Genomic DNA, 12,232 nt, shown 5'->3' on the forward strand with positions numbered 1-12,232 from the left:
CGGATTTTGTCCCCATGGGTTATTTCAGTTGAAATCCATACACCCCCTATGGAAGACTTGACCTTAATCTCCTACACAGCAGGTTGTATATTTCTAATGGAGTTGACCATTCAGTTAACCCCATTTGAAATTCACCATCCCTGTGTGTGAGATTAAGGTTATGTCTTCCATGGGGTGTAAGGATTGCAACTGGAATAGCCCAATGTATTCATAACATGCATTCCCTACCAAAAATCACTTTGAATGAAATCACAGAAAATTGTTCTATTCCAAACCAAACCAAATACAAAATCAAACATTTGAGCTGACTCATTGTATTTCTCCCTGTACATTAGCATATTTTGTGACCTATGAGATTTGTTACTCATAATTTGAAGGTTGCGGGTTCGAGCCTCCGCAACGCCATCGTGTTGTGCCTTTGAGTAAGGCGCTTTATCTAGATTACCCCTCTCCACCCAGGTGTATAAATGGGTGCCAGCATTCTTAAATGCTGGGAAGGTAACAGACCCGCTGTGGAGGAGGTGTGGCGATCCTCCACAGCAAAATTTCACAGTCGAGTCTGGCCTAATCACTAACAAAAATGCAGGTTCGACTCCTTTACCTTTTATTTTTTGAATGAGATATAGTAGTCTTTCTGTACTTTCTTCAAATACTCGACTATCTCATATTCTTAGTCAGTGGGAGTGGTCTAGTTTGTAGACACATAATCGGATTGGACAATTGCATGATTTTGTTAGTTTAGTTTATTCTTTCTTTATTTATTGGGTGCCGTCTATCAGGCCGTAGACGACCCCACGTGATCATGGGTGTTGATAACTCGTAACACGCTTGTAGAGGTGCGCGTTGTATGTGTAGACTAGTGCGCACATGCGACAGAATACGTGAAGTTGTAATCAAGTTTCGTTCATTTTATAATAAGGGGAGTTAGTTTTTGCTTAAAAAATAGTTTACAGTTATTAAAATAACATTTAATTGACTAAGAATGGGAATAAACGACAGGTATCCACTACTCAAAATATTGGACCTGCCTGTCGTCTATCACAAGGTAGAGGATAGTAAAAACAAAAATTCCTGTCGTTTATTCTCTAATTCGTTTACTTCTTTCAGATCCTGGACATGACGTTTGACAGAGCTCACAGTAATCTTATTGTCAAATCTAGCCTAAGAGAAGAAGATTTATTCCAGTTCTGGTCCATACCAAGCCTGGAATTAAGACATGAGGTCCTGGTAACACAAGATGTCACCAGCTATGCAAGACTGGTATGTTTTAATTAAAAGATCCATTTGTAAGTTTGGTTCACAGGAAAAAAAAACCTTTTTGGAAGCCTTGACTCAGAACATAGTACACAATGAGCATCCACTTGCAGCAGTATTTTTATGTCTGGGACATTAATTCAAATGGGGTTACACCACAGCAGCTGAAGGGAGTATCCCATTATGCTTTGCGGTACCATTATAGAACTGACTGTGCCATAGAAAATGTACACAAAATCCCACACTTCAACTTTCAATTACTCTCTTAAATCAGCGAAGCTTAAGACTTTTGTTTGAAAAAATATCACCCATAGAGTAATGTGAATCTATCAATAGCTCTCAATATCTAAGCCCGGGATCTAAGCGGCTCTTGTTTATATTTTGCTATTATACATTGCTATGGAGCAAGCAGATATACTGCAATGCATGATGGGATACTCCTTTCAGCTGCTGTGGGGTTACACGAATGGGTTAAAAATGTTGTGACCCACAGTTTGGGAACCGCTGTTCTGAATGTTAAAAATTAAAAAAAAAAGCAAATGTCCCATGCACGACAATTACAATGATTATATAAGGCCAAAAAAAAATAGTTTGGTTGCTTCTACTTCTTGTTTTTAATCAAATATGCTTTTAATGAATAAAATGAATGAATAACAAATATAACATGTCCTTGACACTGTCAAAAAAAATCTGACACAAGATGTCTAATTTTGCTATTAGTCGAGTAGGGCAGCCCAGCATATTTTTGTTGGCCTAATTCATAATAATTAGAAATATTTTAGATATAATTGTAGCTATTTATTACATTGACTTCTTGACTAAAATTCAAATTTGTGTCCCTACTTTCACAGGGCCTATCGTTCTTTACCGGTCATACGGATGGCGCCCTCATTATGTTCACACTAGAACAAGTTGACACATCAAAGAACCGATTCCAGCATGGAGGCTACACGGTGGATACCAGTACTAGTGTGTGTATACGACGTAAGGAACACCAAGCACCCATAGTAGCTGTGGATTCATGTCCTATACTAGGCATTGTTGCTACATGCAGGTAAGGATCAAGATATCGCACACTTCCCACAATGCATTTCTTCAATTTTGATCATTTGTAATGATTTGCAACAGTGCAACATGGGTCGATAGTGACAAAAGGTACCTCAATGAATAGAGCACATCCACAGTCTATTTTCAACATGAATACATTCAAAGGGAATCTGTACAAAGTACTGGTAATAGAAGTGTCATTTGATGTAATGAGGTGATACATCATGTTGCAAAGGATTCTGGGAAGTGTAACATAAACTATAAATCATGACTCTATTAGCACATGCATCTGCTTAATAACAGCAATCACATAGGAGATTTTGGGGAAGGCATTTTTACAGGTGACAAATGGTGAGTTGGGTATTTTAACATGAATTTTTGCCTAACTCAGCTTTTTGTCTGAAGATTTTGATCTAATGTTTACCTAAGTCTGGTGCATATGTAATCACCCAAATCCTGTCTGAATATTCCTTTTAATTTGGCTCAATATCAATTGTTTTTGTCCAAAGATTGGTGAATAGATGTGTTTATTATACATGCTTGAACAATTTTTTTTTTCTTCAAAATTACAAAAAATGAGTTAATGTGTTGTGGCAGTGTTCAGTGTATACATTCATGTGTTATTTGTTACAGCTCTGATGGTGCAGTGAAGATATGGGATGAACAAAAGACATTGATGACTGAAATAGCTCTAGATGAATCACTGTCATCAGCGTGCTTTCTTACAAACCAAGGAGATCTCATGATTGGATATAAGAATCATATCTTTGTGATAAGTCACACAAAAAGTAAGTTACTTTTCCTGATAATATTTAACATGATCTGAAATTTAAGGAGTGAGCTACAGTGATGTACTGTAGGGGGTAAAACTAAATGTTGATTACATTAATGTAAGGGTGAAGCTATAAAGAATAGACCTTTGCCTATCTAAATACCATCAAAATGCATTAACCAATATCTAAAGTTGCATCATGTTTCTGATTGTTTTGTCTTCTTGGTTCATGTGAATTGCACATACATGTACAGGGTGATTTAAAATGAACTGTACCCAAATTCAAATATTAAAATAAAATACTTACCGACATTTAAATAATTTGTGTTTGTAAGCTGTAACAGGATAGTATATTTCCTATTATTGGTGAAAAAAATCATGTCTTTACCTCAAATAGTTTTGAAGAAAAGTACATTTTTATAAAACACACCAATTTTGTTACTGCGGTAGAGAACACGGATAAACTTAGTTCCATGTGTTGGTCTAAAAATGGAATGATGAATTGAAAATGCGATATCTTCTGACTAAAACCACTTATTATCAAAATTCAAAATTTCTACTACAGAACACTTATCACTGCTTTCTATGATAGGTTTTTGATATGTACAATCCCCGCAAATATATATAAAAAATGGGTACAGTTGGGTACAGTTCATTTCAAATCACCCTGTAATGGAGAAGAAATCACATTGTCAAATATGCAAGAATACAGTTTGCATATACAGTCCTTGCTCAAGTTTCAATTATTTTTGTTATAGTTGGGGATGTAAGAAGACCCAGTTTGCAGGCTTTAATGATACCTATTTTTAAAGTGCTAATTAAGTGTATCTATTACCAAATTTGACAGCTTCCCAAAATTAGAGAAAGTGGTTTGAAGCCGTGTAAGAGTCAAGTAAATGTCAACACAAGGGCCAAATTTCAAACTTGCTCAAATTTGGTTAAAAACTACGCCAGAGTATTTCTCATGTCTCAAGGATTCAGAAAAAGTATAGATTGACGTACCTACAACATAGAGTCCTTTAGCTATAAAGAAGTTTTTAGGCCACGCAGGTCAAAAATGAAAAATGCTCTAAATGAAATATCAACGAAATTGGTCTCAAATTGCTTGTCACGTGAAAACAAGTCAAATATAAGAAATAGTTATCACCATCTAAGCTATTTTGTTACCTAGAAAACATCGCAAAATAGGTCATGGTCTCATAGTTAATAGACTACAAGGGAGTTGACCTTTATAGCCAGGTTTGCATGGTCGATAAAGAAACATTCTGGACAGTGAGAAGTTGTTTTAGTGTTCTTTAGAATAATAAAAATAGCTTAATCAAGCACCCTATGTTATAGACCTTGAACCATACATCATCTGAGTATCACTTGCACCAGTTTTGTAGAGATCACAATATCCATGTTAGAACTGCCATTTGTGACCCATCACATCAAAACTGACCACTTCGTGGCTGGCTGCATTTTCAGATAACAATGAAAGAAGATGAGAAAATACAAAGAAAGTAAAAGAAATTTGAGCTTGTTTTGTCTCAGAAAACATTTTTACTATATCAACAAGTAAGGTGCCATTTTAAAGCTAAAAACAGCAGTTTATCCTAGTGTTTAAATGTGATGGGTCCCATACTCTCTGTGTTAACATGAAAATGGGTAGTAAACTTAAAATTTGCCATGTCTTTTGATTGAAATAACAAATCTGTAAAATTCAAAATTTCTGTGGAGGACAAAACAGTGCTCTACATAGGAGTACAGTGTAGGTTAAATTTAATTACTGAATTACGGTACAAATCATTTTAACTTACCCTGGTCAAAGTGTCACAGCGGGTCAGTTGCCTGATGAAGTCTGGTTTCAGATGCAACATAGCAAGTTGCAAAAAAATGTAAGTTCCAGTATTTGATTTAATTCAAAACCTTGTGTTACCCTGGTTTTGTTTAAAATTAAAGTTAATTGATACCATTTTGTTTGATACTACAGTTCTTCCATCTATCACTAAGCAGCAAGCAGTTGATGAGATGTATGAAACAGGTAAGAAAAATCTATTTTAAAGGGGTACTACACCCTGCCCAATTTGTGCCTATTTTCGCATTTTTCTCAAAAATGATAGAGCATTGGTGACAAGTAAGATATGTATATTATAGGGGCAAGGACTACAACTGCTACACTGGAAATTTTATTTCAGCACAGACAACAGTTGTGGAGTTACAGTCAAAAATGAGGAGAAACCAATATTTGATCAATAAATCAATAACTACTTGCCTTGAGTTGCTGAATTTTCAGTGCAGTAGTTGTAGTCCTTGCCCCTATAATATACATATCTCACTTGTCACCAATGCGCTATAATTTTTGAGAAAAACGCAAAAATAAGCAAAAAATTGGCCAGGGTGTACTACCCCCTTAAGAAGCTGCTATCATTGGCTATTCCAGTTGAAATACATACACCCCTATGGAAGACATGACCTAAATCTCCCACAAAGGGAGTGTGGATTTCAAATTTGTTTACCCATTAATGATAGGTGTAATGTTTTGTAAGTTCAATTCTGGGAGAAAGTGAAAAATCAATGACTGTTTATATCTATGAGAACATCATTGGACTATTTCAGTTAAAATCCATGCAACCTATGGAAGACATGGCTTTAATCTCTCACATAGGGGTGTAGATTTCAAATGGAATCATCCATTCAGGTAACCCCATTTGAAATTCACACCCTTTGTGGAGGGATTTGTAGGGAGTGTATGGATTTACACTGGAATCATTTCGTCAGCAAAGTAAGATTTTCCTTTTGACATAAATGAGGACATACCTTAAAAAGCTTTTCATACCAAATACCAAAAAATGTATTGAAAAAAATTAATAAGAATAAACACAATATTGATCGAAATTCTTCCTGTAAAGTGTGCTGAGGCTTGTGGATCAACGTCTAGGCATTGTGCCTGTGCGTAGCGCACTATAAACCACTGCGCCTTTTTTTCTTTCCTCTCATCAAGGAAACTAGTAAGATTGATACACAATAGATAGGCAATCTAGTCTGTTTAGGTATAGCTTTCTCAAGTCAGTAATTTAGATATTGTTTTTTATTGTTTCTTTAAATATAATGATGAGAAGTATATAAAAAGTATACATTTTCAGAAAGGAAATAATGCAAGGAATTCAACTAGCATAACAGATTCCTGCAAAAATATACAGTTTCTGATAAAATCTCAAAATTTGATTTTACTTTACTGACTCAAGGAAGGTATACAGACTATAGAAGATCTTCTCTAGTAATATCTAGTCTGCTCTTGCCCCAGTTTAACATCCTGGATACTACGAGTTATCTAACAGCATTTCTGATTGGTTGATAATTTGAAATGCTCATTTCAATTGCCAATTATGACTAGGCTTTTAAACTCTTTATGGTCAAACTTGCATTTTGCAGATGATCTTATGAATATCCTCCTTGATTGGTTCAAAATTGGACACAATATTCAATTAGGCCAATCAGCAGGTAGTTCTCATGGGATTACAACCTTTTAAATAAGCTTTACAGATTGAGACAAGGCAACTGGAATGCAAGCGAGTGATGATTATAATCTACGAATACTAAATTTGTTTGTTTTACAACTTTTATTTCAACAGAATCTGAAATATATGAGGATCCAGCGGTACGCTATGAGGGTGCAGCAGCAAACCCTGAGCCACTCAGTGTTGACAACTACTTGGTAAGTATTTGATCCAGCTGTATGCTATGAGGGTGCTGCAGCTAACCCGGAGCCACTCAGTGTTGACAACTACTTGGTAAGTATTTGATCCAGCGGTACGCTATGAGGGTGCTGCAGCTAACCCGGAGCCACTCAGTGTTGACAACTACTTGGTAAGTATTTGATCCAGCTGTACGCTATGAGGGTGCTGCAGCTAACCCGGAGCCACTCAGTGTTGACAACTACTTGGTAAGTATTTGATCCAGCTGTACGCTATGAGGGTGCTGCAGCTAACCCGGAGCCACTCAGTGTTGACAACTACTTGGTAAGTATTTGATCCAGCGGTACGCTATGAGGGTGCTTCAGCTAACCCGAGCCACTCAGTGTTGACAACTACTTGGTAAGTATTTGATCCAGCGATGCACGCTATGAGGGTGCTGCAGCTAACCCGGAGCCACTCAGTGTTGACAACTACTTGGTAAGTATTTGATCCAGCTGTACGCTATGAGGGTGCTGCAGCAAACCCTGAGCCACTCAGTGTTGACAACTACTTGGTAAGTATTTGATCCAGCTGTACGCTATGAGGGTGCTGCAGCTAACCCGGAGCCACTCAGTGTTGACAACTACTTGGTAAGTATTTGATCCAGCTGTACGCTATGAGGGTGCTGCAGCTAACCCGGAGCCACTCAGTGTTGACAACTACTTGGTAAGTATTTGATCCAGCGGTACGCTATGAGGGTGCTGCAGCAAACCCTGAGCCACTCAGTGTTGACAACTACTTGGTAAGTATTTGATCCAGCGGTACGCTATGAGGGTGCTGCAGCTAACCCGGAGCCACTCAGTGTTGACAACTACTTGGTAAGTATTTGATCCAGCTGTACGCTATGAGGGTGCTGCAGCTAACCCGGAGCCACTCAGTGTTGACAACTACTTGGTAAGTATTTGCTCCAGCTGTACGCTATGAGGGTGCTGCAGCTAACCCGGAGCCACTCAGTGTTGACAACTACTTGGTAAGTATTTGATCCAGCTGTACGCTATGAGGGTGCTGCAGCTAACCCTGAGCCACTCAGTGTTGACAACTACTTGGTAAGTATTTGATCCAGCGGTACGCTATGAGGGTGCTGCAGCTAACCCGGAGCCACTCAGTGTTGACAACTACTTGGTAAGTATTTGATCCAGCTGTACGCTATGAGGGTGCTGCAGCAAACCCTGAGCCACTCAGTGTTGACAACTACTTGGTAAGTATTTGATCCAGCTGTACGCTATGAGGGTGCTGCAGCTAACCCGGAGCCACTCAGTGTTGACAACTACTTGGTAAGTATTTGATCCAGCTGTACGCTATGAGGGTGCTGCAGCTAACCCGGAGCCACTCGGTGTTGACAACTACTTGGTAAGTATTTGATCCAGCGGTACGCTATGAGGGTGCTGCAGCAAACCCTGAGCCACTCAGTGTTGACAACTACTTGGTAAGTATTTGATCCAGCGGTACGCTATGAGGGTGCTGCAGCTAACCCGGAGCCACTCAGTGTTGACAACTACTTGGTAAGTATTTGATCCAGCTGTACACTATGAGGGTGCTGCAGCAAACCCTGAGCCACTCAGTGTTGACAACTACTTGGTAAGTATTTGATCCAGCGGTACGCTATGAGGGTGCTGCAGCTAACCCGAGCCACTCAGTGTTGACAACTACTTGGTAAGTATTTGATCCAGCTGTACGCTATGAGGGTGCTGCAGCTAACCCGGAGCCACTCAGTGTTGACAACTACTTGGTAAGTATTTGATCCAGCGGTATGCTATGAGGGTGCTGCAGCAAACCCTGAGCCACTCAGTGTTGACAACTACTTGGTAAGTATTTGATCCAGCGGTACGCTATGAGGGTGCTGCAGCTAACCCGGAGCCACTCAGTGTTGACAACTACTTGGTAAGTATTTGATCCAGCGGTACGCTATGAGGGTGCTGCAGCTAACCCGGAGCCACTCAGTGTTGACAACTACTTGGTAAGTATTTGATCCAGCTGTACGCTATGAGGGTGCTGCAGCAAACCCTGAGCCACTCAGTGTTGACAACTACTTGGTAAGTATTTGATCCAGCTGTACGCTATGAGGGTGCTGCAGCTAACCGGAGCCACTCAGTGTTGACAACTACTTGGTAAGTATTTGATCCAGCTGTACGCTATGAGGGTGCTGCAGCTAACCCGAGCCACTCAGTGTTGACAACTACTTGGTAAGTATTTGATCCAGCGATGCACGCTATGAGGGTGCTGCAGCAAACCCTGAGCCACTCAGTGTTGACAACTACTTGGTAAGTATTTGATCCAGCGGTACGCTATGAGGGTGCTGCAGCTAACCCGGAGCCACTCAGTGTTGACAACTACTTGGTAAGTATTTGATCCAGCTGTACACTATGAGGGTGCTGCAGCAAACCCTGAGCCACTCAGTGTTGACAACTACTTGGTAAGTATTTGATCCAGCGGTACGCTATGAGGGTGCTGCAGCTAACCCGGAGCCACTCAGTGTTGACAACTACTTGGTAAGTATTTGATCCAGCTGTACGCTATGAGGGTGCTGCAGCTAACCCGGAGCCACTCAGTGTTGACAACTACTTGGTAAGTATTTGATCCAGCGGTATGCTATGAGGGTGCTGCAGCAAACCCTGAGCCACTCAGTGTTGACAACTACTTGGTAAGTATTTGATCCAGCGGTACGCTATGAGGGTGCAGCAGCTAACCCGGAGCCACTCAGTGTTGACAACTATTTGGTAAGTATTTGATAGTCAGTGGATAAAATATATACATAGATACAGAATCTGACATGTGACCATCTACCAGGAATGACATGTGACCATCTACCAGGAATGTGCTGTAATGTCAGCAGAGCTTGTTTTTGAGATATGGTCCATGGAACATCTCAAAAAACAATAGAAAACAAAGGATATCCTACCAATTTTACACGCAACAGGGATGTAATACTAATACATCATTCTTAGTAGTGGGAGTGGTCTATTACGTAGACACATAATCTGATTGGACAATCGCGATGAGTTTGGGTGTAGTCTATCAGGCTGTAGACGCACCCCACGTCATCACGAAAGTGTTGATAACACGTAACACGCTCATAGAGGTGCGCATATGTATCGTGTTGTATGCGTAGACGCAGTGCGGAATACTCGCAGAGGCTAGCAGTACACGCAATAATAGATGTGAAGATGTAAACAAGTTTCGTTCATTTTAGAAAAAGGAGAGTTTTTATGACGGTAACTTAAGTTTTGCTTTAAAAAATAGTTTACAGTTATTAAAATAATATTTAAATGACTAAGAATGAGAATAAACGATAGGAATTTTTATTTTGACTATCCTCTACCTATGATAGACGACAGGCAGATCCAATATTTTTATCGTATATTGGACCTGCCTGTTGTCTATCACACGGTAGAGGATAGTCAAAATAAAAATTCCTATTGATTATTCTCTAATTGTAAAGCTTATTTTGAGGGAAATGTGCCTATTTAATACACCTCTTATGGAAGACATGGCCATAATCTCCCACACAGGGAGTGTGAATTTCAAATGGGGTTACCTGAATGTGTGACTCCATTTGAAATCTACACTCCCTGTGTGGGAGATTAATGCCATGTCTCCCATATGGGATGTATTAGATTTCAACTGGAATTGCTCAATGCGATCTGTCCCATTGAAAGGGCAACATTGATATGCCCATATAAATATACATAAATGCAGATTACAGGATACTGCAAAAAATAAATAAGTCAAGATATTCCACCCCTCATTAATAGATATATATGTTCCATTTTGCAAGCCAGAAGAATATCATTCAATTTGGGATGGGTTATTTTGATTACAACATTCGTATTACTATTACGACATATATAGTTTGGGTGTAGTCCTAATACATTAGGTGTATTCCTAATACATTTGGGTGTATTCCCTAATACATTTGGGTGTATTCCTGATACATTTGGGTGTATTCCCTAATACATTTGGGTGTATTCCTAATACATTTGGGTGTATTCCTAATACATTTAGGTGTAGTCCTAATACATTTGGGTGTATTCCTAATACATTTAGGTGTAGTCCTAATACATTTGGGTGTATTACTAATACATTTAGGTGTAGTCCTAATACATTTGGGTGTATTCCTAATACATTTAGGTGTAGTCCTAATACATTTGGGTGTATTCCTAATACATTTAGGTGTAGTCCTAATACATTTGGGTGTATTCCTAATACATTTAGGTGTAGTCCTAATACATTTAGGTGTAGTCCTAATACATTTGGGTGTATTTCTCTCATTCTTTCCAGGTACCATTCGATATTGACTTCAATGAGAAGTTTCTCGGAGGACAGAATTCACCAGCAGAATCAGAACACGACTCAGACAAGGTAATACACTAGGATTTGAATCATTTTGATTTGAGAGTTCTGAGGTATTCTCTTGATCGGGGTTGTTCCATCCATTGCACTTACCCATTTCATATGTGTTACCAAGGATATTGTGACATTTGGAAATGATATTGGGTGTTTTTTACTAAATATGAAACTATCAATTTCAGGGGCGAATGCAGAACTGCAAAGTACCGAGGGCATAAATACCAGTGATCCTAGAGGCTGAAGGCTCCCTTTGAAAATCTTAGCTGATAAGATCAGTTTATCACCGAGTGACATAATTCAACTTAAATCAGTTTTTGATACTAATATGCTTAACCGTGGCAATAACAATGATACCAGTAAAGCCTTTCCTCCCTCTCTCTCTTTCCTTTGTTTGTGGTTGGAGTAGTGGATGTGCCACTGCATTTATCTGTTCATATTTGTCATCAATTCTGATTTTGTTAGGCACCAGAAACAAATTCGTTCGATCTATGGATCGACCGTCGATGCTGCTTCAATGCCTGTTATTGATGAACTATCAACTAACTAATCAGAATTGATGCTAAATTTATATTGGTCAATATCACTACAGGCACAAATTGCTATTTTATCACAATTAACAACAGTAAATTAATTGCTTTCATAAATAATAAGGATCGACCAAGCATCGATGGTCGATCGAAAGATCGAACTAATTTGTTTCTATTGCCTTATTTTGATACAGGGCAGTGAAGAAGGCAGTGAGAGTGAGGCCTCAATGGCTAAAACTGATGTATACCGATCCCAAGTCAGCACACCTAGGCTGTCTGTAGTAGACTTCTTAACAGCTACAGGAGAGCCAACAAAGGGAGAGATTGCAGAGAAGGCCTTGGGTAAGTCTAACACACCTAGGCTGTCTGTAGTAGACTTCCTAATGGCTACAGGAGAGCCAACAAAGGGAGAGATTACAGAGAAAGCCTTGGGTAAGTCTAACAGATGTTTATTAAGGTGCAGGGGAAATTTTCATGACCAGGCCAAAGATTAGGCAAAGTCTGTGGTATGTTGTAACATTATACCTACTACATAGCAAGAGGATCGATTCATACACCCCCTATGGAAG

General features: G+C 39.1%; 1 protein-coding gene across 1 annotated transcript in view; it reads left to right on the forward strand.

Annotated features, from left to right (window-relative positions):
- LOC140139658 (uncharacterized) overlaps nt 1–12,232 on the forward strand; it is a 90,049-nt gene that overhangs the window by 44,415 nt on the left and 33,402 nt on the right. Inside the window, exons 15-21 of the mRNA XM_072161361.1 lie at nt 1,108–1,260; nt 2,106–2,308; nt 2,935–3,089; nt 5,046–5,096; nt 6,688–6,770; nt 11,068–11,148; nt 11,858–12,005. Of these exons, the coding sequence (XP_072017462.1) occupies nt 1,108–1,260; nt 2,106–2,308; nt 2,935–3,089; nt 5,046–5,096; nt 6,688–6,770; nt 11,068–11,148; nt 11,858–12,005 (874 nt within the window). The remainder of the gene's footprint in view (nt 1–1,107; nt 1,261–2,105; nt 2,309–2,934; nt 3,090–5,045; nt 5,097–6,687; nt 6,771–11,067; nt 11,149–11,857; nt 12,006–12,232) is intronic.

This window comes from Amphiura filiformis, chromosome 18, assembly GCF_039555335.1.
Source record: "Amphiura filiformis chromosome 18, Afil_fr2py, whole genome shotgun sequence".
Classification (NCBI taxonomy): Eukaryota; Metazoa; Echinodermata; class Ophiuroidea; order Amphilepidida; family Amphiuridae; genus Amphiura; species Amphiura filiformis.